At 37.7% G+C, this 27,302-nt stretch overlaps 2 protein-coding genes across 8 annotated transcripts in view; one reads left to right on the forward strand and one right to left on the reverse strand.

The window, feature by feature from the left end:
* Patj (PATJ crumbs cell polarity complex component) overlaps positions 1 to 27,302 on the forward strand; it is a 360,314-nt gene that overhangs the window by 97,472 nt on the left and 235,540 nt on the right. For all 7 annotated transcript variants that reach the window (XM_046450923.2, XM_046450925.2, XM_058581534.1 and 4 more), the window contains 5 exons: positions 782 to 991; positions 4,430 to 4,546; positions 6,303 to 6,710; positions 16,727 to 16,850; positions 23,368 to 23,542. In XM_046450923.2, the coding sequence (XP_046306879.1) occupies positions 782 to 991; positions 4,430 to 4,546; positions 6,303 to 6,710; positions 16,727 to 16,850; positions 23,368 to 23,542 (1,034 nt within the window). The remainder of the gene's footprint in view (positions 1 to 781; positions 992 to 4,429; positions 4,547 to 6,302; positions 6,711 to 16,726; positions 16,851 to 23,367; positions 23,543 to 27,302) is intronic.
* On the reverse strand, positions 8,366 to 8,638 carry LOC124096891 (protein AF1q-like). Its single transcript, XM_046450928.1, has one exon. The coding sequence runs from the start codon at positions 8,636 to 8,638 to the stop codon at positions 8,366 to 8,368; it is 273 nt and encodes a 90-aa protein (XP_046306884.1).

Below are 27,302 nucleotides of genomic sequence, written 5' to 3' on the forward strand. Positions count from 1 at the left end.
AAGTCATAGATGGGTTTGTCTTTGATCCACAGTGTGACAGTGCTTGAGAATATCAGATAGTCTTGCCCAACTCTTTGCTGACCTCTCATGGTCCAACAAAATGTCAGTCACCAAAAGTTTTAAAAAGACTTTGATATGTGACTGAGCATGCAGAAATTAAATTGAAACTGTTTAGGTATATCTTTACTTTGATATAAGCTAATATTTTTATGGATGTATAGAGAGATTTAAAAAAATGTTACCAGAATAAATATATGGAATAAATATATGAGATTCACTAAACATACACTGTCTTAAGTCCTGTTTTAGTCAGCTCTTTCACTGCTATGACCAAAAGATTTGACAAGAACAATTTTAGAGGAGGAAAGTTTATTTTGGGGCTCATGGTTTCAGAGGTCTTAGTCGAAAGACAGGCAGCTCCATTCCTCAGGGCCTGAGATGAGGCAGAATATCATGGCGAAAAGGTGTGGCAGAGAAAAGCAGTTGGGAACATGGCACTAGGAAGCAGAGAGACTCCACTCATCAGATACAAAGACATGCCTCCAATGACCCACCTCCTCCAGTCATACTCCACCTGCCTATAGTTACCACTCAGTTAACTCCTGTTAGGGGGTTAATTCACTGATTGGGTTAAGACTGTCATAACCCAGTTATTTCGCCTCTAAGCTTTCTTGCATTGTCTCACACATGAACTTTTGAGGGACATCTTACATCTAAACCATAGCAAACCTGCATATTTGTTTACAGGGAATCGGCTCATTGTTCTTTGCTTGACTCACAGGACCCTTTAGATCCCACAAGATCAGTGATTGTGATCCGCTCCCTGGTAGCAGATGGTGTAGCAGAAAGAAGTGGAGAACTTTTACCTGGAGACCGCCTGGTCTCAGTCAATGAATACTCTTTGGACAATACCACACTTGCTGAAGCTGTGGAGGTACTGAAGGCCGTGCCTCCAGGCACTGTACACCTTGGTATCTGTAAGCCTTTGGTGGTAAGTGTCGAATTTTGTTAATATAAGAAGAAATGATAATGTAATAGTTCTGGACTTTGGAGATAAATATGTCTGGCCTCTAAGTGTTGAAATTTGTTAACATAGGAAATAGTATTGTAACAGTTAAGAACATGGACTTTGGGGGCAAATACACCTGACCTTTAATTCCTGTTCCACTGCTTAATGCATCTTTGATCATAGTCAAGTTTTTTAATGTCCTTGACTTATCGCATCAGAAAAAATAATGTCTATCTCATACGGTTTGAGGGTTTAAAGAATATTATATTCAGTATGTGCTTACTGAGCACATTACTATATATCTGCTAGCTGTTAGCATTTCTAGTCTTACTAGTACCACTTTTACTATTTTCATCTTCATGTTTTGCACACAGAATCTAAGTTTCTATCATATTCCTTAATGCAAATTAAAGTAAGTATGTTTACATATTAACTTTCATTAGGGAATTATGTTAAGATAGTACAATAAGTTGAAGTCAGTCAACCACATCATTTAACATTATGACAATGAGACATTAATGCTTTTCCAGCTGTCATCAGAGTACCCGATGACTCCTAGCACCCAGAACTTCTATATGATCAAACCGTCTTATTGCTTAATGTACTATGTCAGGTCAGTCTTCCTGACAGAAGGGTACCTCAGTTATGGTGCTGTTAAGTTCCCCTGTACAATAATAATAATAATAATAATAATAATAATAATAATAATAATAATAATAATAATTTCAGTCGATGTTAAAATATTAAAGAGTGCTTACTAATGACAATATTTTAAGTCTACTACATGTAGAAGCCACATGTAGTAGTAGCTGAAGCAACTGTAAAGGTCACCCTTTTGTACTCACATTACAAATGAGTCAGTGGAGGCACAAGAGAGTCGAGTAGCTGACCCAAGGTCATATGCTAGCAGGAAGCAGAGCTGGTATATGAACTTGGCCAGGCTGCTTCAGACCCTGTGTTCCTGGCTGCAGGAACATAGGAACATGTGCTGCTGTTTGATTGTATTGTTCCTTTTTTTAATTTGTAGGTAGCATGTCTGAAACAGCTTGGTTGTGATAGGTTGTTGGACTGGATTTTAGGAAACATGAACTCTGTTTCTAGCTTTGCTCAGAGTTATAATGCCCAGTGGGTTTCAAACTCAAAAATATGTAATTTTACATAAAAATTACCTGGGAGATGTTTAAAATGCAATTTTCTGAGTCTTGCCCTCAAGAGATTCTGATTGAGAAATTTTGATGTACTATTCACAAGTCTCCCTCTTCAGTGGGTCACCTCTGTAATTTGATCAACACGTATACTACTTTTTTTCTAGTAACCTAAGTTTTTCATTTCTTAGAAGAATGAACAAGTCTAGAGAACTTCTAAGGTCTTTCTGAACTCTAAATTCTTTAATCTATGAAATATTTCAATATATTGCCCAAATAACATAAGTACTCTGCTAGCTAGCTAGTTATATTTATATATAGATAAAGGTTGATGCATTACACCTATTTTTTCTCCAAGAAACCTCAGTGTATTACTTTTTAAAATTTTTGCTGCTGAGGACTGAATCCAAGGCCTTACTCCTGCTAAGTACATGTTCTACCACTGAGCTACTCCCATAGCCCCAGTAAGTTTTTTTTATTTTTCATGTAGTACACATAAAAAGGCCTGTATATTACACTTAACAGAAACTTTAAATGTTTCAAAATATAATCTAACACATAGCTAAATCAGGTTCTTGACTTTTTGTGTATTTGGTGTATTAACCCATAAGTAATACACCATGAAGTGCTTGGTTTGATTTTTTGGACAAATTAAGGAAGGGAAAACCAAGAATATTTTCATGGGACCTCATCTCCTTGTTATTTTAGGTGGTAGAAGGAACTTTTTCTAGATTACCTAGGTGATTATTTGTTAGAATTTTGTCACCGCATGGGAAAAATCCCAAGATAGTTAGTCCTATAGGACTTAAGCAGCCCAGCCTATACCATTAAGCAGTTTTAGGAATTCTGAAGCAGTGTCAATAATGGGACTTAGTACCAAAAGAGTGTGGATTCTTGGGTGATTTCTGGCAGTCAGAGCTGCAGAAACCTCAGACTCCAGGGCCTTGCTCTAAGAGTGTTTTGGAACATAATAATTGTGGAGTGGAACTTTGCTTAGGACTCCCTTAGTGGATCCAAGGCTGCCAGCAGACTTAGGAGTGGGAGGCCAATAAAGGGATGGAGAGAAAGGTCAATTTCAAGACTTTTTTCTTTTTTAAACTATTAAGTAATTCCTTCTTTAGCATCTGGGTTCTTTTAGCAAAACTACTCAGGAGCTGTAGATTCTAGAAACCAGAAACGGATCTCCTCTGAGGTCTATGTCCCTGTCCCTTTCTTATTGTACATGGTGGCTGCGTAGCTAATGTTAACTGAGGATTTACTCAATCCATAGAAGAAACAGAGAATGAGAATGTAAATAAGAAGATCCTAAGTCAGGTTGTGGCCAAGAGAATGTGTACATATAATAGTTATGAGAACAAAATTATTTTTATTAAGGTATATATGTAATACTTAGACCTGTATAGTTTCAGTTATACATTTTCATCTTAACCATAAATGTGATTTGTCTCCTCTTTTCTGCAAACTTACCTTGAATATACCAGATCCAAAAAAACAAAAGGAAAAAAAATGAATAAGCTGACTTTAAAAATTGCATCATTCTCAGAATGAAGAGGACAGAACAGGCAATGGAACTCTGAGATAGATAGCTGTGGGCTTTGCTCAGTTCTCTGTGGTTTGCAAGGCCCTGTGTTCTTGGGCCAATCATTTTGTCTCACTAGCCCCCATCTTGCTCATCTGTAAGTTGGAGACTGCATGGTGACTGGGAGCACAAAGCTCAGTGACAGGCAGCTTGAGTTTGCTTTCTGGATATGTAACTGACCAGCTGTGGGATATGGGGCAAATGGCTGTACTTCCTTCTCCACATCAGTAAAATAGAGTTAGTATGAGCTCCCACTTTTTAGAGCATGTATTAATACATTAATTAGTGTGTTAAGTATGTTTAAAGTACTTAAACATATACCTGGTGGATAGCTATATATATAAATCACCAAGTAATTTTTCTTTAAGGGATACTTAAAGTTGAGAAGCCCTGACCTAAGTATATCTTTCCTTTTTTTATTTTTTAAATTAATTTTTTATTTGTAGTTTGACACAATACCTTTATTTTATTTATTTATTTTTATGTGGTGCTGAGGATCGAACCCAGGGCCTTACACATGCTGGGCAAGCGCTCTGCCACTGAGCCACAACCCCAGCCCATCTTTCTTTTTAATTATGAAAGTAAATTTGTTCTAATGATACAATTTGCATAAATTTTGTTGTGTCCTTGTACAATATGAGAATTAATCTGAAGAAAGTTTGAAGCTAAACTCATGAAAGTGGTTTATATTTTCAGGAAGATGAGAAAGAAGAAAGTTGTTACATTTTACATTCAAACAGTAATGAAGACAAGACTGAACCTCCAGGAACAATTCTTGATATGAATTCATCTTTAATACTTGAAGCACCCAAGGTATGTAGTGAATTTCCCATCTGAATGATTTGCTGTGCTAAGGTTTTTCTAAAGAAGACAAAGCTTGTCCCACTCCCTTGGTTAAGTAGATACAAATTAAAGAATCCCCATTCACTTGTTACTATTATTATTTTTAAAGTGAAATCTTTTCCTTCCTGTATTACTTTGATTCTTTAAAATGATACAAGGAATATGTACGGCATTTCCAAAGAATGAACATTTTATTTTGTATCACTAATATAATCCTCAAATTTGGGGAGGAGAACATATTGTTGAAAATAGACGTGTATTTTAAATGCTGTAGAAAATGGAACTATACAAAAAAATTTCATTTTGAATACTTTCTTTAGTCAAACCCCACTTTAGGCTATAATTGTAGAAAGTGATTTTGGAAGTTTTCCTCTTGATTTTTAAAATAAATTGTGTTTTATTCTTTGCAATTAAAGTATGGCTTGCTTTGCTTGATAACTCATGTCTGGTGACATTCTTGGCAACTGTGTTGACAGTGTCTCACACTGATGGGTGTTCCTGTAATGTCCATTACATTTTATTTTAAAAGACTAGACTTTTCTGGTTAAAATTTCCTATCTATGTGATATGTTCAAATATACCCTCTAATTAAAGTTTATTTTTTCACATAACCAGGTTGCATTATTTGATATTAAATTTATATTAATTTAAAAGCTTCACCGCGATGATGTTGAGCTGTGTGAAGAAAGCAGTGGGAAAGAGTAGAATTATCCCAGGCATTTATATCCCGTAATACTTAGGATAGGAATTATCATTGATGTCTTAGAAGGAATTGGGCCTCACTGGACTCTGCACTGACAGGTTCCCCAGGGTTAAGTCAGGGGCTCTGCAAATCCCAGTTCCATATATACATTAGGCATTAGCCAGAAACTCAATAAAATTTCTGCACATGTAGAACTATTTACTTTCAGTGGTATGTACTGGCTTCTAATTAGTGAAATTATAAGTTAATTGAAAAGCATATTGTATTCATTTCTTTTTCTTATGCATTTGCAGCATAGATGAAAAATATATTTATATGATACAAATGAATCATACTTAAAAGTAGTGGAAATATACTGCCCATTTATTTTATAATTTTTTTGTTTGTTTTATGTAGTTACACATGACAGTACAATGATCTTGACATATCATACATTTGAATCAGATGGGATATAATTTCTCATTTTTCTGAGTTGCAGAATCACACTGGTCATGCATTCACATACATATACATAGTAATAATAATGTCTATTTCATTCTACTATCCTTCCTATTTTTTGAACATTGAATAGCTGTGATTTCTTTTAAGTTACTTAAGCTTGATGATCCTGATTTTTTAGTCTTTGCTTTCTTAAGTATTAGTTTTTGTATTTATGTACTACTTTTTATATTGAGTACATGGATCAAATGTTTAGTGTGGCAGTTGACAAAGTTCCCAGTTCCAGTGGAGAATTTTCAGGTGGTTAATGTATAATGAACCTTTTAGAGTAGTCATTCACCTTGCCAAGGGCAGATTTCTACCTCTTATTTTACTGTTTTTCCTTTTTCTGGGTTGCGGGTTGTTTGGAAGTGAGCTTCTGTTTCTTCTTTTTGATGGAGAAATATAGCTCCTGATCATGTCCGCCATGCAGTGCTTATGAGGTGGTGCACTGCAGCTATGGCACCATTTTAATGTTCCAGTTAAGGTACATGCTGAGCTCTAAGACGGGTGCAGTTTAACATTTTTTGCAACTTTTCCTTACAGGGATTTAGAGATGAACCCTATTTTAAAGAAGAACTTGTGGACGAGCCATTTCTAGATTTGGGAAATTCTTACCAATCTCAACAAAAAGAAGTAGACAGCAGCCAAGAAGCCTGGGAAATGCACGAATTTCTGACTCCTCAGTTGCAGGAAATGGGTGGAGAAAGAGAAATGCTTGTTGATGAAGAATATGAACTATATCAAAATCAATTTCAGTCTATGGAGTTATATACCTCTTCTAATGTTCAAGAGGCCACTCCTGTGCCCTCCAGGCAGGAACTCCACTTTGGTACACAGTGGTTACATGATAGCCACTCAGCTGGTGAACCACCGGAGGCTCAGAATGCAGGACCCATGATGAGCATGTACTCCCAGGGGACACAGCAGTACAGCTACAGCCCTGACCACACGGTGAGGCATTGTGACTTTGCTTCCACATCCTCCCCTCTGCACCCCCCGCCTATCCCTAACTCTCATAGCTGTTAAAAAAAAAAAAAGCAAAACATCAGCGGATCTTTTTATGATGGATGATTGCTCTAAGATGTACCACATTGTGTGTGGCCATGAGCATAAGTGTCTCTTGGGAATCTGTAAGCTTCACTTGCTTTGGTGTCACAGTGGGTTTCTTTCTGCTTTGCTTTTTAGTGATGTTTTTCTCTTGGTTTCTTGTTTCAAAGAAGAATTCTTTTAACATTTGTGATTTTCTTTTAAATTCCAATTATGGGAGAAAGTGGCTGTGTGTTTCTTACATGGTATATTTGTCAGGGAAAATCAAGGCAAAATTAATGAAAAACACATTGTATCTTTTTTTAAGGGGGATTGAATGTCTTTATTAAATAAATGAGTAAACAGCAGCACAAATCAGCAGCAGTAATTTTGGAAGGAGTGGGAACAAGGTGTAGGGGCAGAATGTCATTATTTATTTCATGGTCTTAAGGTAGCTTTAGAATTGTGCCTGAGGCCCACTGATTAGTGGTATCCTGTATTGCAAATGAGGAGGAGGCAAGACTAAATACTCAGGACCAAACCTTATGCCTTTCAGAAGGCTAAATCAGAACCTTACAAATTATTTTATTAGCAAGGTTTTTTCTTAAGATTTGAAATCTGATTTTCCTAAGCTAGAATTATCATCCCACAATTAGAGGCAAAGTTGTAAGTGAATAAGCTGAAGAACATCCTTTTGGACTATGGAGGCTGAAAAAAGGATCACAAGTTCAAGTCCAGCATGGACAACTTAGACCCTATCTCAAAATTAAAAAAATAAAATAAAATGGGCCAGGATATAGTTCAGTTGTAGAACACCCCTGAGTTGAATCCTCAATACTGTAGAAAACAAAGAACACTTTTTGGAAGGAAAAAGTTTCAACTATTTTGAAATGATTTAGTGCTTTCCCATATTTGCATTTTTTATAATGTATTATTTCCTCTTGTTTTATACCTTTGCCCCCAATTTCTCTGGGAAAAATAATGTATTATAAGAAGGAACAGAATTAAAAAAGAAGATAATCACCTTAGCATTTTGTAAACCATTCTGTTGTGGCAAATCATCTTAAAAATTAGAAGGTTTTCATTAACTCTGGGAAAAATACTTAATTTACTGGTAACCATAGAAAACTACAAAGGTTTGAGCAATCTTTTTCTTTTGTGTGGTGCTAGGAATCAAACCCAAGTTCTCACATGTGCCAAGCAAGTGCTTTACCCTCTGATTTGAGCAATCTTTGAAGCTGATTAAAACTGGAATCAAAACTGTCTTCCATTTTGTACTCCTTTATTACTCCCTGATGCCTCCACAAAGCCTGTTTTCTGGGGTTAATAATCCAGGGGGTGGGTATGGGATTTCTATGATCCAGTACTTGATTGCTTGAACCCTTTACTTTAGTTTAAGGGCTTTTGAAAGAAATGGAGTAGATAGATAAATAAATAAATAAAAATCAACTGGCAGATTCATCAGCACCACCACACAATAGAGGCTAGAGAATATGATTAATTTGGGAAAGGAATGAGAAGGAAGGGGTTTGAAAGAGAAGACAATAAGGGCAAGGTGGTGGGAGAGATAAGTCTTGGCCTTAGAGCAAATTCAATTCCAAGAAGTGGATGCTGGCAACGGGAGCTCTCCAGAAGTTGAAGGTTCTATACTCTAGGAGGGTACCACCTCCTGGGTTTTTCTCTTGCTCTGCTCCTATTGCTTGCCCAGTCATTTTGCCATTGCTGCTGTCCTTGATCTTGTAGGTGCATATATCTGACAGCCCCAGGCCTTCCAGCTCCAACAGATCCAGTTCTAATATAGGCATCCTCCAGAAAAGAAAGGAGCTGTACTGGCTACTCACAAGATCCCTCATTCTTTTCTGTTATCAATGAATTACTAGAATGTTCCAAAGACAGAGGGAGGGCCTCAGGGGCTCCTGGGTCAAGATGTCCACAACTCCTGTATACCTGGAAGGAGCAGCAGCCTTTCGGGGCTGCTGAGGCCCCTCTCATATTTCTCTAAATTGCAGTGCCTCAGCGGTCCTTGGGGAACCTATGTGCTCAGCTTGGAGCCGGCCAGGTTTCATCTACATTTTCTGTATCTTGGCCATTCAGTGTTCTCTGTGTTCTATGTGACTCAAAAGCAGTGTACACTAGAAAATCATCTTTGCGTTTGAGATACTGTCTATGTATAACCTGTCAGGAGAGTATTACATTTTAATAGGTTTTCCCTTGCTATTAAGTCACCAGTGAACTTTATTTTTTATAAAATTATATTTAACCAGACTCAAGTTGAAATCTTTTATTAGGGACTTTTATTAATGTTTTATGTTTATTTCCCACCCTGAATTAATTTTTAGGAAAATGAAAAGAAAGTTACTGAACAGGGATGCATTTAGAAAACCAGCTTAGCAGTGCACTCAGATGCAGTGGGCTGTGCTGCCTGCAGAGGCTGGCATCTTTCCCAAGGCCATGTGCAGACGGGCCTTTCTTTTCTCTCCCACAGGGCCAATGGAGGTGGTTTCTTCCCCTCTTGCCCTCTTTTCTCCTCCTGCTAATCTTTTGGGTCTGTCTTCTGGGCAAGATTGTTTGCTAGCTGCATCTATGGGACTCCTGAAGTAGAGGGCCCTGGGCACTCTACCAGGGAACAGATGTTTTTGGAATTTGTGTTGGTCCTGGAGAGGGAAGAGGTGATGCACAATGGACCAGTGTGTGCCGTTGACCCTGCTTGCCGCCTTTCGTCTTCGCCAGCTCCTCTCCTACATCCTAAGTGCTCAGCCCCAGATGAATTATGCAGTTATATTAGCAAGTTAGAATTAGAGATCACTGAAAATTCATAAATATCTACTTGTTATGGCTGTTTTTTCCTCTGTAAAAGAAAATTTTCTTTTCATTTAAATAAAAGGCAACTTGAAATATCAGTGCTTTTTAACATATAAACTTTTAAGGTTATAGATGAAATAGTTGAATATATATTCATAATATTTACTTAATAAGTTTAGTTAAACATTTGTATTTTAAAACATGTTAATTTGTTTTCTTATTCTCACACTTAATATTATTTTATTCAAATTCTTTCAATACATATTCAATGTCATACATTTACTACAATCACGTTTTTGATAATTTAACACAGTTTTACAAATATATCATCTTTCTTTCTAGGTATTTGAGACACAGCATTTTTGAATACATACTGTCACTCAAAATTTTATCCTTATCTAAAGTACTCATTTGCATAACATTACTATTTTATAAAAAATCCTTATCAGGTAATATAAATGCTTTTCCCAATGTAACCACTTACTGCATTGTTTGTGTTCTTTAAAACCTTATTCAACAGTTAGCACTTGCAATTTGAAGGTCTTGCATCCTAATTACTAAATCTGTGTTAAACTTCGTTTGCCCCCTTTACCAGTTCAGCCATATTTGCTTGTTAGAGCTGTTTTCTTCTACAAAAAGGAAATTTTCTATTTCCCCAAATAAGAGGCAATCTGAAACATGAGTCCCACTTAATATATAAACTTTTATAGATAAAATGTGTAGTGATAATTTTTTTATGTTTAAATGTATAGCCATATTTTTTATGTTTAAACATTCATATTTTTAAATCTGTAAAATGTTCATTTCTTGGCCTATTTTTAATTAATGATATTATTTAAGGTTATAGAACATTGATTATTTCAGCCCTAATGTGTCCTGAGCAGTTTTATTTTCTTTAAATAATTCTGGATTCTTGCTTGGGGTACTGATTCTTTTCCTCCCTTCCATAGTGATGACAGTTTATATCCACATTATCAGGGTGGGCTTGGGTTTTCATTTGTCCACCTTTCATTATTGATGAACCCTGTAATGATAATTTAATCTAATTTATCATTGGGTACAGGTTGAACATCCAAAATGCTTGACACTAGAAGTGTTTTGGATTTCAGAATATTTGGATATAGATATGGATATGTTGGGGATGAAACACAAGTCCAAATCAAATCCATTTATATTTTGGGTACTGGGGATTGAACCCAGGAATGCTTGTTTACCACTGAGCTACCTCCCCACTTCTTTTTATTTATTTAAAAAATTTTAATACAGAGTCTTGCTAAGTTGCCGAGGGCCAAAAGGTAATTTTGCCTATTATTTTTAGTATGCCTGCATTTTGATTGAGACTGTCATATGAGGTCAGATGTGGGTTTTTCCACTTGTTGTACCATATTCATGCTTAAAATTTTTCAAATTTTGGAGCATTTCGGATTTCAGGTTCTCAGATTAGGGATACAACACCTGTTACATTATGTAATTTTGCAAGCCCTGAGAGATTTTTAGAAATACATTCAAGTGTCTGATAAAATATGTGATTTTTAGTATCTACTTAGAGGGTGCCCTCCAAAAGAGTAGATTAAATATTATCATTTCTATGTTGGTTGTAATGTCCATTTTAGACTATAGATATTAGCAGTATTTGTACCTAACTGCTTTGGAGTTCCTCTTTCTCCATCACTCTCATACTTCAACTTAGTTGAAGGGTAAATCATGAAGTTTATAGATCTGGTTTTTTTTGTTTTGTTTTTAATCATTGGTAAGATACACAGAACACAATTGAATGTTTTAATCATTTTTAGGTATAACATTCAGTGGCCTTAAATATACTTAGATTATTCTTAGCCACCACTTCCCCTATCTCTAGAACTTTTTAATCTTCCCACTCTGAAGCACTTTACCTACTGAACAATAACTGGTATTTATCCCCTCTCTCATCCCATCACACCAACCACCATTCTGTTTTCTGCTTAAGAATTTGACTGCTTCATACAAGTGGAATGATATAATATTTATCATTATGCATCTGACTTTTTCATTTAGCACAATATCTTCAAGGTTCATCCATGTCATGCAGGTGTCAGAACTTCTTTCTTGGGGCTGAATCATGTTCCCTTTATGTATACGTCAAGGAGAAAAAAAATTTTCCTCTATGCTAGTGATTAAGACTTACGAGCATTAACAAGAGAAAAAGAAAGAGTTTCTATGGGGGTAACAAAGGGGTTTGCTTAGGAAGGGCAAATGTGGTGTTAGAACAAAAAAGAAATAAGGAGGTTAGTGAGCATGTTGATTTCTGCGGGTGTGAGTCCTGGGGTAGGCCCAGTCCAAGGGAGTTGATGACAGCCTTCTATTCCAGAAGTTACTACTTTAAATCCTGTTAGGGAAACTGTAAGAAGCCTTGTTTTGCTTTTTTCCTGCATCTGCCAAATTACAAATGTCTTTAGCTTAAAATAATCTTTTTTAAAAAATATTTTTAGTTGTAGATGGACACAATACCTTTATTTTATTTATTTAGTTTTTTTATGTGGTGCTGGGGACTGAACCCAGTGCCTCACATGTGCTAGGTAAGTGCTCTACCATTGAGCCACAACCTCAAGCCCAGCTTAAAATAATCTTTATATCCAAGAAGTTCCCCACGTATATACCACGTTTTGTTCTTTCTTTGATCTGTTGATGGATGTTGGGTTGTTTCCATCTTTGTTCCTTGTGAATAATGCTGCTTTGGACATTGGGGAATAAATATCTGTTCAAGTTCCTGCTGCTCTTCTGGGTTGTCAAACCAAATGATCAGAGTGCCTCTCCAAAGAACAGTGTTATTTATTTGGGAATGACAGAGCATTGCAATGGGAATACATTTGTCCTAGTAAACTGTTAGTGAGTGCAAGGAGTTTGAGGCAAGGGGAAGCTATTAAAAAGGGAGAAATTGCTTGGCACACACCTGTAATCCCAGCAGCTTGGGAGGCTGAAGCAGGAGGATCACAAGTTCAAAGCCAGCCTCGGCAACAGGGAGGCACTAAGCAACTCGGTGAAACCCTGTCTCTAAATAAAATACAAAATACGACTGGGGATGTGGCTCAGTGGTCAAGTTTCCCCTTAGCTCGATCCCTAATACTTCCCCCTGCCCCTCTACCCCCCGAAAAGGGGGGACAAATTGACACAATCTACTTGAATGCAAAGTTCACTGACTGGTCTTGGAGACCCAAGGCAGGAGTTGGTCAGCTCAGTAGTGGAGATGCCCATTGATAGAGGCAAACATTCTGTTAACAGCATGTTATCTAAATTGTTGCGGTCTTAAAGAATGTTCAAGATAAACTCTGTAACTGAAATTCGTGTCTCCTTGTAAGGTATGTAAAGCATGGGGTGCACTTAGAATGAAGGGGAAATATCTTTGGGGTTTTTAGAAAGTCTTTGAAAAAGCCCTTCTCTCAGACTGGGAAGAGCCCTCCTCCTTCTTAACTTCTCAGCTCCACATTGTCTGAGTCTGACAAGAATGCTTTGGTCTTGGTGTTGGACGTTCACCAGTATACAGGAGGGGTGGAATTGTGCAATCGAATGATGATCCCATATTTGTTTTGAAGAAACACCATTCTGTCTTTCATATTCCCACCAGCAGTGCAGTTTTCTGATTTCCCACATCTTGGCCAATACTTGTCTGCTAGGTGTGTGTGTGTGTGTGTGTGTGTGTGAAATACCATCTCATTGTGGTTTGGGTTTGTATTTCTCTAACTATTAATGATGTTGAAAATCTTTCATGTATTTAGAGGCCATTTTTATTTAATCTTTGGAAAAATATTTATTATAGTCCTTTGCCAATTTTAAAATATCTGGTTCTCATTTTCTGTGTATCTGAGTAATAACTCATAATGTAATTTTCATCTAAAAATATCTTTTTAGCCTCAGGATTATTTACTTGAGAGAATAATTGTTATTTTTGTCGTGATTTAGAAGGAAAATACTGAATTTGTTTACTTAAAGATTGAACCTTTCAAATGTACCATATTGAAACCTAGGTTTGGGTATCAATCATTTATTTATCAGTTACATTGCTATTAATTTTATTTTATTTATTTCTTTTGTACTAGGGATTGAACTCGGGGATGTTTTACCCCTGAGCTACACATCTAGTTCTTTTCATTTTTAATTTTGAGACAGGATCTCACCAAGTTGGCTGAGGCTGGCCTTGAATTTGAGGTCCTCCTTTCTCAGCCTCCTAAGTTCCTGGGCATGCACCATAACTATGCCTGGACTGCCATTAATTTTTCAAAAAAAAAAAAAAAAAAGCCGGTTTTGATACAAGCCCCGATTCTTTACTTAGGCCTGCAGGTGCCCAGTGGGTAGCTGAAAGCAGGATGAAGCTTGGCATATCTGCCTCCATCTTGAATCTGTTTCCTTCTTTACTTTAAAATTTGGATCAGGTCCCTGTTCAGCTCTGCACATAGGCTTGTTAATCATTTAATGGGTATTCACCTAAACAGCAGGCTACAGGGTTTATTAGCTCTAACTTTACCTAACCTATCTCATTCCCTTTCAAGGTCGAGGCAGGATTTGCTGCATCCTGTTTTACACCCCTGGAGTGGCACATGGAAGACTTCATTCCTTGTCCTACCCCTTCCAGAAAATCACCCCATCATCCTATGATGATATGCAGCCCCCCCCCAAACAGGAGTGATCAAATCATTGGAACCAAATTGCCCCTCCCCCATGCAGGGTCCTAGGTCCCAAAGATCAGCATCCCAAGCAACAAGTGGAAGCTTCAGGGCTTCTCTGGAGCCACGTCCCAGAACCAAAACCAAAACCTCGATCCACCAGACCACCATTTGACCAAGACTGCTTGACCCTTGTCCCCTGCCCCAATTCTTCTCTGTTTAAACCTGAAGCTCCTGTCAGCACCTCAAGACAGGGCCAAGATGTTGGCTCTTTCTTTGCCTTCCCAGCATGGCCATGTTGACTGAAGTTTTTTACTGCTTTTCACCATTACTTTTTCTGTTTGTTTTTTTGGGGGCAAGTGGGTCCCCCAGAGTCAGGCCTTTGGCCTAGGTCTCTGCTAATAGCTTATTCTTATTTATTTTATTCAAGACAACTAAGTAGTTAATCTCCTTTCTTACCCCTACATAATATTTGGGTTGAATTCTATGTTCTTTAGGCTCCTTTGGGTATCTGAAGTGATTATGTCCATATTTATATTCAAAATTTATTTGAAAAAAGCCTGTAGTATTTAGTATACCATTTCACAAGAAAACCTTCTCTTACCATTGAAGAGAAAGAAGGTTCAGTGAAGTCTGGTTATGATTTTATAAAAAAAAAATTTAGAAAGGACCATTGTAAAAAATGTAATTCATATTTTTGTTTTGCATAAGCAAGATTTCTAACAATGAAGAAGTATTATTTGGCCAGAAGTAGTGGTGCATGCCCTATAATCCTAGTGGTTCAGGAGGCTAAGGCAGGAGGATCATAAGTTCAAAGTCAGCCTCAGCAACTTAGTAAAGCCTTAAATTCCTTAGCAAGACCCTGTCTCTAAAGATCCAAAAAAGGACTGGGGATGTGGCTCAGTGGTTAAGCGCCCCTGGGTTCAATTCCTCCTAATCCCCCCCACCCAAAAAATAAATAAATGAATAAATAATAGTGTTATTCATCTTAAGTGAATTAAGATAGATCTCTATGGTGACCATAGAGTTTAAATTCATGCTTACAAATTTTTAAAAATATATAATAAAGTATGTATGAAAATTTTATGTTCTATATCTTAGTCTGTGTGTACTGCTATAACAAAATACCATTAATTACCTGTGTAACTTACAAATAACAGAAATTTGTTTTTTCACACACTTCTGGAGACTGTAAAGTACAACATCAAGGGGCTGGAAGATTCTGTATTTGGGAGGGCCTGATTTCTGGTTCATAAATGCCATTTTCTAACTGCTTCATAACATGATGGAAGGGGCGAGGGCCCTCCCTCTGAAGTCTCTTTTATGAGGGCACTGATCTCCTTCATGAAACTTCCACCTTCATGACCTAGTCACCTCACCAAAGGCCCCGCCTTGTGACACCTTTACCTTGAGGCTACAGGGGCAGAAAACCTCCATTATCATCCTAGCAGGGTCATAGAATTAAATCAACATAGGCTAGGTTAACAGAAGGAATGAAAGCAAATTTATTTCACAAATTTCATGTGGCACAGGAGCCCTCATAAAGAAATGAAGACTCAAAGAAGCAGTTAGAATCTATTATTTGTGTCCTGGATTGGTAAAGGGTAATAAACTGTGAAAATGTGACCAGATCATGGGAGGAGGCTTAAAACATAAGTTCTTCTAATGAGGTCTGTAAGGGATTCTGTCTCAGTGTCTCATCTTTGAAGATACAGATGTTGACTTTCCTTCTAGTTTAGGGAGAATGGCATCTTTCACACTGAAATATCTGTTTTTGTCTTCTGTGGCCACGAAACAGCATGAAGGACACAGTGATCTTCTGTGTTTCAACTCCTTTTGATTTAAATAGTCAATGTATGAGAAGAGCATATTTTAATCCCTTCCTAAGTTAGGACTTCAATGTATGAGTTTTAGGGGGTCACAAACAGTTTTAGCTTTCTGGCAGATTGTAACTTCAGAGAACCAAGAAAGCGTTCGTATATAAAAGGAAAGTGCTGTGAGTTAGGTTTATATCCAGGTTTTAGGTTTTGGTAACTAGATGTTCACTAGGCAGATAAGAATGCTAGGGGAGGCAGAGCACAGGCTTAGAAATATGAAAATTTGCAATTGTCTTTTGGCATCAACAGTGAAGCTATTTAAGTTGTGGGCATCTGAGCAGCATGATCAGGAGATTGTGTGCTTCCATAGGATTGATCGTGCTTGTGATGGTAGATGGATTTTTTATTCCTCCATCTTGGTATATGTTTATTTAAACCTACTTATTAATGTTTCCAAAACAAAATTTTTGTTGGAAATCTAGTGTTTGGAAAAAATAAGTTTTACTAGCCTTACAGACACTGAGTAACCAGGATTTGTCACTGCTTAGCACAGCATACAGTATCCTACGAGCAAAACTGTTTTTAGGTCCAGTTCTCCACTTTTATTATCTGGTTTGAATAGCATTATGATGTTCCGGATTTATTCATAAAGTACTAATGCATTTCTACTTTTCTTCCTCTCAAGATGAAAGAACATTTTGGCATTGATTCCCTCCCATCCATATCCTCAACTGATGGAGATTGTCAACATAGCAGATTTGATGACATGGAAAATCTTAGTTCATTAGCAAAAAGCAGTCTGGATTTAGGTATGTGAGTTTCGCTTCTTATAAGCACAAATTATATTATTTGCAATCTTTATTTTGTATACAAAATGGATTTCACAGTCATACTTTGATTCATTATGATGTTTTAAACTTAAATCTGTTTATTAATCTGCTTCAGAATATGCAAAAGAATAACCATGACTCAGATTTCCACTTAGAATTTTCAGATTCAGTTTTCTGAGAGGGCTACATTTTCTGAACCTCATTTTTCTTTTTATTAGAAGTATGGATTAAAACTAAAACTAGTTCCTTACACTGAAATAAGTTTCTAATATATGTTAAAATCTCTAATGCTATTAAGTGGTATTGTTAGATCACTGAATGGGGTGGTTAAATATTAATAAAGAGAGGCATATTTTAAACATTTATGATACATTTTATAGCCATATATTACAGTCAATTTTAGTACATTAATAACTTAGTTTCCATTAAAGATTTCTAAAAGTATTGTGTCTCTCCTTGCCTCTCTTTAATATCAGCTCTCAGCTACTTTTGAAAACTTGATTTTAAAACATAATTGTTCTTCATTCAACACTGAAATATTGAATGTCATTATAATATTAACATCCCTAGGTGAGCTGTATAGTTCCTCCATGCACTGGGATTTACAGAACTACTGTTCAGGATTTATGCTGTCTTTTACCTGTTACAGCTCTATGTGAGGAAGATTCTTCCTTACGGGCATTTCTCCTATTAAGAGATGGTTGGGGGGGGGGGGGAGAGCTGTAGAATGTGATGTAACTGTTTTATATGAGATCAGAATTCTGTTATGTAATATCTGCAGAGTGGAGTTCTCATGAGCTGGTAACACCTGTCAGTTCCCTGTGGGTCAAGACAGTGCATGGGTGGTTACTCTTGAATGTCTGTGACTAGATGTGTCTATCCAATTTTTCAAGATCATATATACTTGGGTGAAAAAAGTGCCTTTTGTTTTTTGGCTCTGAAACACTCCAGACATACTACATTGTAAATTCACATTTCTATGATTCTCTGACTACTGAATCCTTGGACATGAGACATAAAATAACATAAATGAATAGGCTATCTGTTTGACTTCCATTGGGTCTTTGTGGCAGTCTTGTCACTGTTTAGGACCAGATCTTCTTGTGTGGGGGTGAGCGGCTCCCCTGTGCACTGCAGCATGAGTAGCTACTTCCCTGGCCTCCACCACGGAGGGCAGTGACAGTCCCTCTCCCAGTCTTGATCAAAATCAGAATGTCTCCAGACATTGCCAGATGTCTCCTGGAGGGAAAACTGCCTCTGTGGTTGTAACCATTGCTTTATATCCTCAGGACTGAGAGGAGGAGACTGGATATATGGGTGGGTGTCTGGGGAGTGATGCAAGGGGTAGTTGGGAAGAAGATAGGGGATGATCCAGTTAATTGGATAATCCAGTCCCATTGATCTGAGTCCTGCTTTGCATATCTTCTGAGTGAGTCCCGAGTTCCTTCATATGCCTTCTGCTGCCTGTGTTAGTCTCTTATGAAGATGTAACAATCTACTACAAACCTGATGGCTTTAAACAGTAGGCCTACTTTCTCACTGTACTGGAGGCTAGAAGTCCTGCTTCAAGGTGCCATCAACACCTGTGAGGGCTCTGGAGAAGAACCTGTTCTTGGCCTCTCTCAGATGCTGGTGGCTTCTGTGTTCTTTGGCTCACAGCTGCATCAGTGCAGTTGCTGCCCCTGTCTTCATGTAGCTTTTTTAGCCTCATCTGGCTCTTCTCTTCTGTCTCATAAGGACATCAGTCATTGGATTTGGGGCCCACTTGTGTAATCGAGATGATCTCACCTCAAGATCTAACATTCATCTGCTAATACCCTGTTTGCAAATCAGGTCACCTTTTTAGGTCTGGGACATATCGTTTGGGTGGGAGGCACCATTCAACCACTACATTGCCTTAATCTGTTACTTTTCAAGACCCTAGGTATTCATTCTTCGAGATTATAACTTTGGGAATGATGCTAAATTCATACATCTTAGACCTGAAAACACTTACTTTTAGGAAAAACTTTGAGAGCCTCCACAATGTTGTATGTTAGGCAGGAATATTTAGATTAGTGCTAACCATGGTGGGTTGAGGGATTATCGGTACAGAGTTGTTAAAAATTTCATCGGCATGTGTATTGAGTTAATTCTATTCTAATTCTCATTTTTCTCTTGAGATCTCTGTCCAGCAAATATGACTCTACTTCAGTCCCAGGCCCCTCTGTACTAAGCTGTTAACTTGCCATGTCACCAGGCAAGCCCCTGGCCTCTCCACACCTTTCCATTTCCTCAGTTGTGAACTGAAGGATTTGGTCTAAGTGTTCTCTGAGGCTCCTTTCAAATCCATAGCTTGTTATCTACTCTCTGAGTAACAGACAATCTTAGATTTATCTATAGGACAATCTAAAAACCATTTTTGAGAACCTGTGTTCTAAGGGCTATTCTTGACCCTGAGATTAATCCAAAATGATGTATAACTATGGACTGGTTATGTAGCTCAGTGGCAAAATGCATGTTGGGTTTAAGCCTTAGCACCACTAAAACAACAATAAAAAAAACCCAAACCAATATTGTGTTATCTTTAAGGTTCTTATACTCTTCATGAGCTATGAAACTACACCTACAAAATCACATGGCTAATAATATAAGGCATACAAGCTAAATTCCAAAGAGTAATACACTTGGTGTAGCAGGATTTCAAACAGAAAGTAATTCCATTTTCCTGTCTCCTACTGCCCTGTCCTGGAATGTACCTACAGTGGCCTTGGATGAATTTCCACCATTGGCCCCAAGAGCCAGTGCATGTACTCATCTGCAGGCCTGTCTTGTGCTGTATACTAAGCTTCTGAAGGACAGGATGTATCTGATTCTGTTACCATAGTATGCACTCAAGAAACGTTTGTTCAATGAGAAAGTGATATACTGCTCTTGGAGTTATTCCGCAGCATGCCAACCCTCTAATTTTTTTTCTTTCATTTGCTCAGTTAGACAGTCACCCAAACCCCCCTCTACTTGTTTTCTTCTTGCCTTTTTTTGGTACCATTCTGACCAAGTAATAAACCTTTTGAAAATTACCCCCTTTCTCTCCTGTAAGCATTAACTTCCATTTATCCAGAAGTTTTTTTTTTTTTTAAAGCTTCCCTGTTTTTCTAACCTCTGTGCCCCTGTTTTGGCCATTACCTAACAACTGGAGAGGCCCTCCAGGACGTGATTTGTTTTATGGGCTCCTGGGTCCTGTGGTGCACTTGGAGAACAGCTCTGTAAAGTGTGTGTCAAGCACTGTGAGAGGTGAGAAATGTGTGCCTGAGCACCCACAAGGGTACATCGAGGAGGCAGTAGAGCAAAGGGCACGGGCAGCCTTTGCATGCAGTGGGTAATGAAAAGTTTAAACAAACTGCAGAACCTGTGCAGCCTAACTGTGTAATTTAATTTAACAGACTGCTTTTACCAACAAAGCTGCATGGGAAATAGCTCTGCAAATAGAACCAGATCCCTGGTCTTAGGCCTGGTCTCTGGTTTTAGGCCATCCTGCCTGAGTCTTGCCCCCACCTCCAGGCCCTCTTCAGTGTTTGTGCTTTCTCAAAATAAAATGAAGTATAGAAGCTACATTAGACCTTTTATCTTTATCACATTTTCTAGCTTAAGTTCTGTAAGAAAGTTTTAAAAATTCACAAGAAGCATCAAATCAAATAATAGATGTCTATAATCTTAATAAGGATTACAATTTACTTATCATTTCGATCAAAGCTATGCTATTTACTATTATCCAAGGGTTATGGTTTGAACCTGGAATATCCCAGAAAAGCTCATGTGTTGAAGACTTGGTCCCCAGGCTGTGAAAGAGGCAGCTCAGAGGTGGAGCTCTTAGGAAGTAATTGGATCATGAGAACTCTGACCTCACTGATGGATTAATCTACTGATGGATTCATTGCTGAATGGACTATTGGTAGGAGATGTGACCAAGTTAAAAGGCATGGGTCCTTGGGGGTGTGCCTTTGGACTGTCCCCAGACTCATTCTGTCTCTGTTTCCTAGACACCATGAGGTGAGCAAATTCACCTGCCAGGATTCTCTGCCTCATGAGAGGCCCACAGCACTGGACCCTGTCAACCATGGATTCAAACCATGAGCCCAAATAAATCTTTCCTCCTTTAGTTGATTTTCTCAGGTATTTTGTCGCAGTGACAAAAAGCATATCAATCAATATCATAAGCATAACATATCAATCCTGTAAAATAGTATTTCATCATCTTCCTTATATTTGAGCTTTCATTCAACACTTTAATCACATAATTGGTGATGTTTTAAAATTTCTTCAGAGAACAAAAATTTCAAAGAAATATTTTGCAGGAAAAACTGTTTTTACCTATGCATCCTGTGAAGCTGTGCCGTAAACCCCAGGGTAAGACTCCTGAGGGTCCTCCCCAGGCACCAAGGCTGCCTGCTGCTGGGCCCTCCTGGGTTCTCCATTGCTCGTCTTGTACTTCACTCTATGCTGAGTTGTGCACACTCACCTCTTCAACAGCACTGCTTTTCTATCTGTAATTATTGTATTTTCTAGAAGAAAATGGAGAACAACAAATAATTCCTTAGGTTTCTGTAAGATTTGCCAATACCTTACAAAGCACTTTGTATGTAGATTTTAGTCTCTCTCTGCATTGTTTGACTAAACAGAGCTATTTTAGGCTCCCTATTAATGTTGTTTGAATAAATACCATTCCCAGATCACAAAAGGTGTTTAATCAGAAGTCTCAAACCACTTTTCAAAGTTATAAAAAATACACATGTTCTTTAAATGGGCAGAGTGATGCAAATAACTGTTATCCGTGCTAATAATAACATAAGCTGTGAACTTTTTTGATTTGCTTTCTACTTAGGAAAACAATATATTCATCTTTTTTTTTAACTTAAAAACTCAGTTTTCATTTATTAAACCAGTGTCATATTTACTTATATACAAAGGTGCTTTCTGGGTGGTTTCTGTATAGGAATCCTGAAGGTAGAATTGTGAACAAAGTCAAGTCTGTTCCTGGAGCTTACGCTCTGGTGCGGGCAGAACATAACACATCTGTGTGTGCCATGGTATGGGTGGTGAGGGAAATCAAGCAATGTAAGTGGATACAGAGTGGAGAGGGGTGCTATTTTATATGGGGTATGTGGTGCAGAGTGACATTTGATGGGGAAGTGAATAAATAAGTGAGGCCTCTGTGAAGATATTTGGGTAAGACGAGAAAACAATAAGACTGTGCAGATTAGCACAAAGTAGATACAAAAATTATCTGCAAAGGCATTCGTGATTTGGTTTATATCCCTCCAATTTTTTCTAGTCCACATGAAAAAATTTTGGTGTACCTCTTCTTTGGCTCCTCTCAGCTTCCTCCCTCCAAATCCCTCCCAGATCTGTGTGTGTTTGTTTGTTTTTTAAATACAATAAAACCATTAAATTGCAGCCTGATTCCCTATTCATGGAAAATTGTTGTGTGGAATCCCATGTATGTTTTGTACCTTGTGCATTATGTTATGTTCATATAGTTGCATGTGAGGATGTGTGTAGACAATCTATGCAGACTTACATATACACTTGTGCTTCACAGTATGCTGACCTTAACCTGCTACATCAGCACATGTTCTGTTCTGTTGTGGTGAGACAAAAGAAACTCCCTCTAGTTTATTATAGCAAATGTAAAGAGAAAAGCATGACTTATAACTTTTTTTTAATTAATATGGAAATTCTACAATATAATGCCTAGACCTAGGGAAGAATGTAAGAACTAAGCTCCAAAGCTGTTCCCCTCAGCAGCACATCCCAAGCTTATTATGCCAACCATCCTAAGAAGAAAACAAAATTAATAAGAATTTTACAAAAATGTTTTGTGGTAAATGTTTAAATAAATTGTGGTCACCTACATACCATACAATTTTAATCACCAGGTAAAAATTGGCAAAAATTCCCAAACCTGAGTTTCTTCCTATAAGACAGTTGATGATGTCTTTTCTTCCTTTTAGTTCAATGTGAGAACTAAGTAAGATAACTTTTAAAAATGTAATGTTTAAAAATATAAATGTTTTAATTTGGTTATTAGTTATTCCATGGACTAATTTTTTTTTAAGTGTCAGAGTACCTATAATTGGGACAGCCTTCATTGATAAAGGGAAAATTTACAGTAAGATTAGGAAACTATCATAGGAAATTATTTTGATAAAACTAATACATATATATCATATATGTATATATCATATACGTATATTTGTGTATACATAAAATATATGTATATGTAATATATTTATGTATACATGTTTTTGAGTGAAACCACATTTAAATTGTAACCTTTTTCTACTCTGCAGTCCTTTCACTTTTCACCTTAGTCCTTACTACCACCTGACTTTGCATCTTTGTTTAATATTTCCTAGCTGAAATCGTGCCTACCCATAGTGGCTGCCCTAACTTACTGAATGCCCAAAGGATAAGTGACTATGTCTTATATTTCCTATTGTCTGGATTTGCTCTTCAGATTTGATGATTCCAAATGATGTCCAAGGTCCTAGTATGCTTACTGATCTTCCTGCTGTGGCTCCCAGAAGGGAACAAGAAGATTTACCTTTATACCAACTGCCCAGGACCCGAGTTGTTTCAAAGGCCTCTGTCTACCCAGGAATGCTGTCTTCTAGATATGCTACCGATGCATGGTACAGTATCATTTCGCCTTGTTTTTATGTTACAAAATAGGGTTTCTCCTGATTTTCATTTTTGGATGTTTTTGTTTGTGAGTGTGTGATTTCTAGAAAATGCATGATTTTGGTGCAACACTTGGAAAATAAAATAAAAATTATGACTAAGTCTATTATATTAGATAATCACTATGAGATTTCACATAGTAACCAAAATTGGGCCATGCATATAATTTTATATTTTTGTGCACACAATGGATTTTAAAGAATATTTTCTTATAGAACGAAGATTAATTCAGAGTTCATGTTAATAGCACAGGCAAATACATTGAGGACAAATTGAGAGGGTGGACTTAAAGAATCTCTAGGAGGTGGCAACTTGGTAAGCATAGAACAGTTTCAGTAGAGTTTACAGGGAGTAAGTGAGTAACTGCTTCCTCCTACTCATACACTTTATGAGTAGGAGGAAGTAGTGAGTATGGCTTTTGTTTCTAGAGTAAGAAACTGGATGGACAGTGGGACATTAATTCTGTGATCAAGATCATAGGAGCTCATGGTTGGAAGGGAAAATGATGAGTTCCCTGTGGGACATGTCACATGTAGAAATATCCATAGGAGCACAAAGTGAAATGAAGACCATTAGACACATTAGTCTGGGGACTATTATTGACAACTGTCCTGATGCATATAATTGGCAGCAAGGTCAAATATATGTGAAACTCCAGCATTTGAATGGTCATCGAGGGGAAGCTCAGACAGTAAGAACATAGGGCCCAGATCAAAGTCCAACAAAACAGTAGGATTTAAGACATTGGAGGAAGAAAAGAGTAAGGGAGAGTGAATAAAAGGTAGAAGAAATTGGTGAACTTTTGGTGGAATTTGAAACCAAGAGCACTTTAACAAAAGGATCACCACAAAATATGGTCACAATGTACAGACAGGTCAAGGTAGATAGAGCAGTTTTCAGTGTCACATGGATGCCCTTGGTAAGCATAGAACAGTTTCAGTAGAGTTTACATCAGTGAGTAATGGGTTGAGAATGGAACAGAATATTAGAAATTGGAAATTGTAAGAGTAGACTATTTTAAGAATCCTTGTCATGAGAAAATACTGATAGAATGCATGTTACCTAGGTAACTCTAGGGCAAGTGGTAGGTTTTACATATCTATAACTACATACATATGTAAGTACATGTTCATTAAGTATTACTAATTCATATATAAATGAATAGATAAATGAAACTTGAGAGCATTTTATTTGTGTCTAGCAAATGAATATCTAGATGCTAGAAAGGGGTGATTAAACAGTCTTTGAAGATGGTGCTAGGAGGGGATGATATTGCATACCTATAGAAATTCATCTGTTAGAATTTGATGAAAGGAAGCTTACCTTCTCCACTGAGAAAGGGGCCAGGTTTGAAAGGAAGGTACAAATATGGGTACTTAAAATAACTTGGGACAGGAATCTAAAATTCTTTTCCAATGAGTATTTTTTTTTCGGTCATTTGAGAGGCTATTTACTAAGAATGGTAGGGTGCTACTAAAGTGGGTGGTAAAAGGAGAGATATGGGGCTGGGGATATAGCTCAGTTGGGAGAGTGCTTGTCTTCCATTCACATGTCCCTGGGTTCAATCCCCAGCATCATAGGGGGGGTGGGAGGAAGAGAGAGAGAGTTATGGTGATGGAGACAAGCTTTTGAAACAAGGATAGAAGTTAGAAAAATATTGACCCTCTTTTCTGGCTCCCAGGGAGTGGGAGAATGAGCATCAGCCACTTGAGTGTAGAATCTCTGACAAGAACCACAACTGTTGAAGAGGGCTACAAATTACATGCAGCAAGATGGCAGGGGATAGGAGGTTTGTTTACATACTGAAGAGACGCCATGCTGTGATGGACCAGTGGGGCAGGCCTTGGGATGCCATATGGCAAGGGAGAGCATCTGAGGACAAGCCTCAGGAGTTGTTTTGGTATTGGCATAGGAGGAGGCATCTTAGACTTCAGTGATGTGTATTTCACTGTTCTGCAACTCGTGACCTTTGCCCAGAGTTTTAGATAGAAGATTCATAACAAGTTTTTTTTTAATTTTTTTTTTTTTTTTTTTTTTAAGTTTTCAGCAGATACAACATCTTTGTATGTGGTGCTGAGGATTGAACCCGGGCTGCACGCATGCCAGGCAAGCGCGCTACCGCTTGAGCCACATCCCCAGCCCACAAGTTGTTTTCTATGCATAACTCATCTCTGAAGGGAATGAAGGATGTAGAAAGGCCCAGCTACTTAGAGGGATCTGTTGGCTTTTTCACTCAGTAGAAACAGGCCAGAGTCACAGGAAAAGTACTGTCAGGTCCAGTGTCCTAAAGTGAAAAGTCCTGACAGTCCTCAGAGGAATACATGGTGACAAATAATGGATTTCATTCCTTAAGAGACATGCCTGAAGAAAAGTTAGGAGCATAGTTTATAAATTTCTGTGTAGCCCAATTACTCTTCAAATGTCATACACTTGATTCTTCGGTTTCTCTTGTACTTAGTGTAAATAGTTGAATCTCAAAGAACTCAAGAAATGAAACTACTTCTCTAAACTGTAGAAATTGGAAAATATCTAAACACATGTCCAAGCCCACCCACCTTCCTTGCACAGAGAAAAAATTGAGGCTGTCAATTCTCCCAGCCTCAGGAAGGAAGCTGTGCTTTTCTCCTGTCCCATTGCTTTTTCTCCTCGAATGAATACTTTGACAAACAGATTTCATATGCAGGCACAAGCATTTAAGGACTCCAGACTGACCTTTGTCTTAGGAAATCAGTCTTGCATTTGAAAGTGTTTTTTTTTTTTGGCTTGCTGTCAGAGATGTAGGATATATTTAAATCTCAGCAGGTTCTAGAAGAGTTCCCATAAATCATACTCCCCCTTCTTAATATTGCAAGGTATGCCTCATGGAGTTAGGTTCACAGGTGAATATTTATTGCCACTCAGAATTGGAGGATGGTCTTTAAGATAATCAGGGTATTATGTAGCACTGAATGGCATTTTAGAGTTTCTTCTTTGCCTTAATATTTTGTAGGACTCTGCAGAGGGGTGTGTGTGTGTGTGTACACCTATGCTTGTGTGTTTGCTAAAAGTAAGGATTCAGTGACTGATATTTAGTGTGTACTGTGCTTTTGATCAAGCCAACTTGTTACCTTTAGAGGCAGAACTAGGATTAAGAGTCCCAAAGTACCTCGAAGCTTAGTGACTTCTACAATGGGCACCGTGGGAGGGAATCTAGATGAACTTGCTCCAAGTACCCTTTTCCTTAGGCTATTTGAGAACATGTCTTCAGAACTTCTAGGTTTCAGTTTCTCTTCCTCATCTCTGCCATCACCTGCTGCCTAAAGGCATATGGGTGCCCATAGTGCGGGGACAAGGGTGTTTCTCAGACTAATAGGTCTACAGTATGAATACATCATAGATACCGTTCAAATCTTTCTTCTGTTATTTGCGTGACTCAGAGATTTTCCTGTGTGCCTGTATTTCCTTACCTGTAAAGTAAGCCATTCTATAGGTTAAATAAGAATATAAATACATGACTTACATTATTTACTTGCTAACTGTATGTCAGTAAAGCTGGGAAAAAATGTATATAACAGGTTAATGCAATGCCTTGCCCATAGTAAATTTTCAATAAAAGGCTGGCGGTAATAGTGGTGGCAATAACAATGATTGGTTCATGGGCCTTGATGTGTTCTCTGGGTAGTGTCGATTGCTGCTGAATTTATTAAAAGGAGATTGAAGATTTCGTTTCTA

Source organism: Marmota monax, unplaced genomic scaffold (assembly GCF_021218885.2).
Source record: "Marmota monax isolate L192 unplaced genomic scaffold, Marmota_monax_Labrador192_F-V1.1 WCK01_AAM20220418_F8-fsc00023, whole genome shotgun sequence".
Taxonomy (NCBI): domain Eukaryota; kingdom Metazoa; phylum Chordata; class Mammalia; order Rodentia; family Sciuridae; genus Marmota; species Marmota monax.